The sequence below is a fragment of the Gymnoscopelus braueri genome (assembly GCF_963280865.1).
Source record: "Gymnoscopelus braueri genome assembly, chromosome: 12".
NCBI classification, from domain to species: domain Eukaryota; kingdom Metazoa; phylum Chordata; class Actinopteri; order Myctophiformes; family Myctophidae; genus Gymnoscopelus; species Gymnoscopelus braueri.
The window spans coordinates 18,875,298-18,883,538 of NC_137614.1; the positions used below are offsets into that span (position 1 = coordinate 18,875,298).

The 8,241-nt window shown below is 41.0% G+C and overlaps 1 protein-coding gene across 1 annotated transcript; it reads left to right on the plus strand.

The window, feature by feature from the left end:
- The first annotated feature begins 608 nt into the window (after positions 1–608).
- Positions 609–6,069, plus strand: tprg1l (tumor protein p63 regulated 1-like). Its single transcript, XM_080443466.1, has 6 exons — positions 609–958; positions 1,750–1,841; positions 2,218–2,268; positions 2,387–2,512; positions 3,149–3,302; positions 4,829–6,069. Exons 1-6 carry the CDS (start codon positions 731–733, stop codon positions 5,021–5,023), a joined length of 846 nt encoding a protein of 281 aa, XP_080299592.1. The 5' UTR covers positions 609–730; the 3' UTR covers positions 5,024–6,069.
- The last annotated feature ends 2,172 nt before the right edge of the window (positions 6,070–8,241 follow it).

An 8,241-nucleotide genomic window follows, 5' to 3' on the forward strand; every position in this document is an offset into this window, starting at 1 on the left:
ACTGAGCTATATGCATGTTATGTCAACTATAACTTCATCTGGGTCCTCCTGCTCCCTTGAGCACAGACAGCACTGTCTAGTACTGTACTGATGTCCCTTTAAAAATCAGTAATAGGGGAAGTGAGGCAAGGGCAGCGTTGCCATGTCCACTTATTATAAGCGACTTTGGGCATCTTTTTCTGTAAAGTTGCTTGTAAATATTGGTGGTTGCGGGTTGTGTTTTTTTTGGGGGGGCTTGTTTCTAAAGTGTAGTTGCTTATTCGGCCTTGTTTCCTAAATGTTGTTTAAACCAGTGCTTCTCAAACATTTTCATGTCAAGGACCCCCAAATTTATATATATTTGTCTGCGGACCCCCATCTGAAAATATGTTATGCCACACAAGAGTTTTGTTGTTAAAATGTTTTTGTTTTTTTTTAAACAGGTTGTGAGCTTGTAGATCAGCTATTTTCAAATAGCCACTGCATATAGGTTTATATTATTATTTCTTAATTATTATAATATTATTGCTGATGTGGCCTAGTGGCTTATTTTGGGGCTTGTTTTCATAGAGCTGGTTGCTTATTTATCTCGCAAGATCTGGCAACGTTGCCACTTCCTTGTAGTCTTCTGTTCTGCACAATCAAAACATTGTTTGTGCGCAATGGGTGAATCTGTGTTCTCCAAAGGATAAACATCACACTGATAATTGGTGCAGATTATTTTTTTTTGACAGAATCCTCGCAAAGCACTATGCTTCAACTGAACGACTCAGTGGAGCCGGAGAGTCCTGGGGGGGTCGCGGTCCTCCACCCTGCGGAGGATGGGGTGGAGGTAGCCTTCACGCCGCCGGGGGCCGGAGGAGGCCTGGGATACGGTGCCTCTGTCGCCTCCTGCTGCTCCCCGTTACAAACGCTGACGCCTTTCCACGTACAGAACCCTACCATGCAAGCCAAAGTCAAAGATTATTTCGTGTTCCGGGTAAGTTTAGTCCGGATTGCATAGTCATAACGCTGGCCAATAGAACCCCATCGCATAGCTCTGGTCCATAGCGTTAGAAGGAGTTCTCCTTTACGCTATGTTACTTTTCAGACGTTGCCCCGGCATGCCCGCACACCCCCGGTAACGCATCCTCTAGTCTCTAGTAAAAAAAAAATGTAAACAAATCGCTACTCACCAAAACAAAGACTGTTTTAAGATGTTGAAAGCCTACTTTCCTCAGTGGGAACACTCGGAGCCCCCCACCTCACGTCTAAAATACACCTTTTGGACAGAAAAGAAAATATTCCACCGGATGGCAAAAAAACGAGTTACTCCACTGCGCCCCCTACAGATCTTGTCAATAGAAAAATTCAATTGACCAAATCTGTAGGGGGCGCAGTGGAGTAACTACATTTATTAGCGTTAAGGAGAACTCCTTCTGAACCAGTTACCCATCGCCCTAGCCATGGTTCACATGACGCATGTTTCAGGGCTACCCATCGCCCATGGTTTGCATGTGTGTTCAATAAACCGTGCATGCACTCACTGAAACATCTAGTACAATACATTAAGCAGTTTCATAAGCACTGTATTGTAAATATAGCTAAAGTCAGTTAGTCGTGTGGGAAGGACGCTAACGTCACTTACTCTAACAACGTTGGATGAATCAGTGAGCCGCATGTACACACTGTGAGTAGTAGGCTAAAAACGCGACACACTAGTTGACAGTCAGACACAGCTGCCTGTACTGAAGCAGCTGAGCTGCATGATGCTGTCTATGTTGATTCTAGCCAGGTACCATTGAACAGGCTGTGACCGACATAAGGACTGTGGCACTGCCTTCAGAGGATGGAGAGGTGCTCAGCGTCTGGCTATTGGCAGAGTGAGTATACTTTATTATTGGAGTTAGCCCTGGCTAGAATGGCCTATATTCCATACATTGCATGCATTCCATATAGGCTACGCTGCCAATTAAACACATCTGTCCATGAGAAAATGCATGGAGTGTTCAATGGCTGTGTATGGAATAGATGCAATGTATGGATATCAGCCATGATTCTAGGGCTGCTGTTGGATTATGCTGTGGCTAATTTAAAAAAAAAACTCCTTCGCATGCACACAATCACACATGCACACAATCACGCATGCACACTTCTTTCCTTCACAATCTACAGAGAACACAAGTAGTACATTTGTATTCTTGCTTCAGATGCATTTCCTTAGCCACTAAAATCCATTTTTGTGTGTGGTTTCCATAGAGTTGATCACTGGAACAATGACAAGGAAAGACTTGTGCTTATAACTGATAGGTAAGTTAAGATTTATGTCACTGACAAAATGTCATACATTTCTAGCATAATATGAGATCTTTCTTTTCATTGTCTGTTTTCCTTTGACACGAGTGACGTGCCTCGGTTATGTGTGCAGGTCCCTGCTGGTGTGCAAGTATGATTTCATCAACCTGTTGTGCCAGCAGGTCGTCAGAATCTCTCTTAATGCCGTAGACACCATCTCATTGGGAGAGTTTGAGTTCCCACCTAAATCCCTGAACAAGTAAGCAGCCAAAAAATTACAAACGTATTTAGCCCGATTCATACTTCGTCGCAGTTGTAGCTCTGCTATTTGTGGTGCACAACACTATTGTGTAACGGAGCATAATTTAGGCTATATTCAGACTGTGGTGTTTAATATGAATTTCACAAACTTCAGGCCACCAGAAGATTCCTGAGTAAATAACTGATATACAGTAGCTTTTCTTCTGTTTGTTTTTAACCACTTAAACTCTCTCTCTCTCTCTCTCTTTGAAAGAGCCAAAAGTCTCATTTGATGACGTCTTCAACAAACTAATGATAGCTATTCTGTCAAGCACACACCAAATTTGTGAACACAATTGTTTAGGGAGAATGTATATTCTATATTTACATAGGGAGATGGGTACATTTTCTTAAGTATTATTACAATGAGAGTAATCTCATGGCTGATTATCAAAGAAGCCACAATTCTACAGAGAGAGTCAATTATTTGTCATGGAGGAGCTTGGCTCTTGTGGCTCTGGTTTCTAAACTTGGAAGAGTTGTTCAACTAGTTCACTAAACCTTTAAAAAGCCTTTGTACTGCTACATAATTACAGTTAATAAAAAGTCCCTGACAATGGCAGTGTTCTAACACTGATTACAATGTTTTTAATAGGAGGGAAGGCTTCGGGATTCGTGTCCAGTGGGACAAGCGTCCACGTGCCTCATTTTTCAACCGCTGGAACCCTTGGTCCACAGACATGCCCTATTTGACCTTCACAGACCACCCCATGGCCCGCGCTGATGAGAAGGTGGCTTCTCTCTGCCAGGTATGGAACAACAATATTATAATCTTGTCAATGTAATTGCAATTTAATCTTTTAAATGGTGTATACATTAATTTAAATGCAAAAAGGAGGCATCAAAACAATTTCACCATTTATAATACCATCTTCAGCATCCTGAAATCTAACTTGAATACTTAAATGTTGTTTTATGTTTCCTCTTCACATTTACAAGAATGACGGTGCCTCATTTTTCTTACCGAATCTAGTTTGTGTGGATGCGTTAAAAACTGATAGACAAATAAAAACAATTGCATCGGACTGTGTGTGCAGAATGAATAAACAAGGAAGGTTTTACATAAACCTGAGATTTGAAAGATGTGAAATGTATGGTACGTTCAAGGATTTAACTAGGCCATTGTTTATTTCACAAGAGCAAACAATGGTGTCTGTCTTCTGGTGCAGGTTGTTTACTCAAAGTAATTCTTTCAAAACCCGAGCAACTGTCCAAGTGAAAACAATGGAGGGAGTGATGGTTTAAGGAACCTTTCAATTTCAAATAGAATGCAGATTATTCCTTCAGTCTTTTGAACATTGTAATCAATACGAGTACATAAACAACTTTTTTCACACAGCTATAAACAAAGAAGTTAGCACTTCATATCAAGCCAGCTGCATTGGGCCATACGTGAGCGATTTTAAGACAATGTCCAGGATGGTGGTTTTCCAGGGATGTGTTGTCTAATTCAGAGGTATTTGATCTGTTCTGAAATTAAGTTCACAAGGTTTGAAAGCTCAAATAAACAAAGCTGGATTCTCAAAAGCTGGTGTAGGTCCAGGAAGTGATGAATGATGTCTTGTTTTTCAACATTTGATGTTCAGGTTCACGTCTTCACACTGTGCGCAGTCCAAGATTATTAGAATTCTACTTAGCCTGGGTTTCTCCTGTGAAGACTATACCATGTAATTTACCTGAGTATACAAGTCACAAGTCTTGTAGAACTTTGACATTGGTGGCGGAAGGATATATTTTTGACTTTTTGCCTTTATTGATAGAGTAAGTAGAGACAGACAGGAAAAGGAGAGAGAGACAGGTATTCACCTGTTTCCTAGGCTGTGTGTTTTCCACTTCCTGTCGATTTCATTGGATATCATTGGTCATCTGACCAGTTTCATTGGATTTCATTGGATCAAATCGACAGGAAGTGGAAAACACACAGCCTAGGAAACAGGTGAATATAGAAGTATTTTTCAGGTATGCTCTGAAGATGATCTCAGACAGACGGACATAGTGCAAATAATTGAAAGAAAGACCTAGACTTTCATCTAAATATGATGCTTGCATTTCCTACACCTACAGTATTTAACTTTTTTAATTGATGCATTCCACCCACATTTCTTTTGTCAGGAAATATAATCAGGAAATATTCCTGATTACTGAAGGCATTTCACCAAAAAGGGTGTCTTTTTGATGGATTTCACTGACTCCAAAGACTGATTTTCTTTTTTGTATCCTTTCCATTCATTTTTGGATGATCTAATATTCTATTTTCCACTTTCTCTCTGTCAAGTTGGACAACTTCCGGACCCAGCTGATACAGGCAGTGAAGAAGGGCCACAAGGAGAACCCCATCCCTGGGAGGGCTAATGGTGTCCTGATCCTGGAAAGACCCCTCCTCATCGAGACTTACCTGGGCATCATGTCCTTCATCAACAATGAAGCCAAACTGGGATACTCCATGACTCGTGGAAAGATTGGTTTCTAAAACTACATAATGCCATCAAGTAATTACAGAGCTTGCCAGTGGTGCTCAATTATGTACTGTAGTTGGATGCATGTATGCAGATCTTCTTTCCATCCAGACACTACACTAGAAACTAAATTATTTCACTAACTAGTAAAACCTCCCCTCGTTTTGGTTGAAGAGGAGCCAATTAGTGACATCTAATTGGCAATGACAGTGTAATGTATGGTTGGAATAAAAACCTGTATGCTGATGGCACACAATCATACACCAAAAAAATGCCAATATGTGTTACATTGTGCCTTTGGTGGATGTCACCCCACAGTGCAGTGTACGCTCTGTAATGTTACACTATAGGAATGTCCAGTCACCCCCTTAATGGACCCTTCGCTAAACCCCACCCCAAAAGCGATTGTCCAATGCCAGCTTAGCAACCGTTGTTAGCCTGGCATAGGTCTGGCAAGCTTTCGTCACCTGCCATAGCTGTCAATGTTATTTCGCCCGCACACACACACACACAATCATTTGCAACATAATAGCAAGAATAGGAATACCACGATAACGCAATGGTGACTATGAACCACGTACCCAAACCCGTTGGAGGCTGCTTTTCCCAAGCTGAAATCTGCACTTAAACTGCAAGGCTGAATATGGCTGTGTTGTTGAACACATACACAGCTTAATGTCAGAAAGTTACACGACACGACTCACTCGCCCAGGTGGTGTCAATAATAGGCTACTAATCACCGTAATCGTAACAAAATTCAGAATCACAGCGCTGCCTGTTTCGGATTCCGCACGTTAAAGTATATTCATTCATTTGTTCGTCTATTTATTAACTGCTATTGTAGTCTTACCCTGCGGTACATGAAAACTCCTGTTACAGTCATGGATCAACTTCAACCTGGTGTTTGCACTTTCTCCATTTATGGTCCGTACATATATATAAACGTTCAGATTTCAAATATAAATTGCTTACCCTATGGCCACGGATGTTAAAATGATGCACGGGACTCTCAAAAGTACCCGTATATTCTGTATTGTTCAATAAAAAGCATTTTAATCCGATCGGTGGCCATTTTCTCATAGAGTTATAATGTATCAGAGTGCAATACACCTACCAACCGATAGGGTCGCTTAGTTGAAAGCATATGAAGAAAATGGCCACCAATCAGATTACAATGCTTTTTATTGAACAATACGGATGATACGGGTACTTTTGAGAGCCCGTAAATAAATGTAACATCCGTGGCCATGGGATAAGCACTTTATATTTGAAATATGAACGTTTCTGTAGATGTACGGGCTATAAATGGAGAAAGTGCAAACACCAGGTTGAAATTCATCCATGACGGTCGAAACAGAAGACCGTCGTGTATCCATGGCTATTATTCCCTCTAACATTTCCCGTGTTTTTAGTTTATTGAAATAATGTCATGCACATTTGTCCAGTGCATAGCCTACTGCAGGCCTTGTTGACTAGATTTGGAAGAGATTTTGAAGCTATTGCTGCTGAAATGATCGATTATTTTTAAGGGGAAAAGCCGTCATTTAACATGCAAGTCAATGGGTGAGAAGCAGAGATTGCCAGGCGCTGCCAGGCCTGGGTGTGACTAACTTCGCACCACCAGTCACAGAGTGGAGTGGGTGGGGCTTAGCGAAGGGTCCATTGGTGTCATGCTCAACCTGTTTTGCCAGGGTACACATTGTGCAACACTGGCAGGAACTGTCCACACTCCCTTTCACCTAAAAAGGACCGTTCTCAATTCTGCCATAATTAGTTTGGGCTCTCAGGAGTTTATGGACTGTATGAACTGTACTTAGTTCGTAGAAAATCTTGTTGGAGACTTAGGACAAGTTTGTATGTGTGGGTGTGTGTTTGGCAGGGAAGATTTCTAAAATGTCATGTGTACAGCACATGGATCAGTCCTTCCCCCTCCCCTGTGCTTTCTCTAAACTGAGCTTCTTATGTCTAATGCTGCTGGGTTCACCACTGACTGAGAGACCTACCGTTGACACCAATATGACTTTAGGTTTTGTACTGAGAGATGCAGGTTCAAGTGTCCATTATTTCAGGGTTTTAGAGTGTTTTATTTGGGCCCCTTTCCACTGACGGTGACTGCTGAAGATAAGCTGTCATGATGTGGCAGGCCAACAGTATCTGCTACATTTAGGTTGATGAAAGATTGTGGCATTGCTGCTGGGAGGCATCAAAAGAATAAATTAAGTTATCGATATAAGTACTGTCAATAGATTAAATGAGAAGTGTTTCGGTGATACTGATAAAAATGGCAGTGATCCCTTTCAGCCACTAGGGGGTGCCTGACTGTACTGTTTCACAGAGTGGAATGGTGGCCATTCTGCATTCAGTGGTCAGGTCTCATGATCATTTAATTAAACCCCACTAAAAAGGAATCTCTACCCCCAGAACAGCAGTTCCACCACTGTGTTGACTTGAAGCTGAATGAGTATGGCTTGAGATTCTATGAAACATTTGTGGAAATCAGCCCTGTGATTACAAGATGCATTGCGAAATAAGTTGGAACCTTCTCCTTAATTCTTGGCAACTTTGTGCCCAGTAGGAGCACTTGCCGGTTGCAAGTAAACTTATTTTTACCATGATTATTTGGGCTTAATCACATTAATAGAAGACAAAAACGTAACAGATTCATTATGAAAATTATTTGCCCTAGCTAATATAGCTAAAATGTTCTTGACCAGGAGACCACGCTTGTTTTTTTTGTTGCATACATTTGCATAAGTAGTACAAGATGAAGGAAAAGTTATGATACTTTACAAAATCAATACTATTTACTGGTAAGCTACATTGAAGTATTGTAGTGGGACGGGAAACTTTAAGATCAGCTTTTAGTTGAACTTCATGTTGATAAATGCAGTAAACATTTCATTAAATAGCAAATCGATGCATTTAGAAATTATGTGAAAGCTATGCTTGTGCTGTCATTGCTTAGATCCACTGACCATATTTGAGTCTGGTCCACACGATTCAGGACATTACACCTTGCAATGCACCCCTCTTAAAGTATTGTGCTACCAATGGTGACTGGCCATATTTTCATTCTCAGCAATGCCAATGAATAGGTGTGCGCCAAATGCCTTTTTCTGGTCTAACCGTGTGCATGTGTCTTGCACGTTGTTCGCATGATGGCTCTTTTTGAAAAGGAATTTTGTTGAGGATTTGTAAATATTAAAAATGTTATTTTATTTTGCAACTTCTT

Bases quoted from the DNA above. Each gene is read 5' to 3' on its own strand.
- tprg1l (XM_080443466.1), top strand. From the start codon at position 731: ATGCTTCAACTGAACGACTCAGTGGAGCCGGAGAGTCCTGGGGGGGTC. The intron at 1,842-2,217 runs GTGAGTATACTT...TGGTTTCCATAG, and splicing joins AGCGTCTGGCTATTGGCAGA to AGTTGATCACTGGAACAATG. The intron at 2,269-2,386 runs GTAAGTTAAGAT...TTATGTGTGCAG, and splicing joins CTTGTGCTTATAACTGATAG to GTCCCTGCTGGTGTGCAAGT.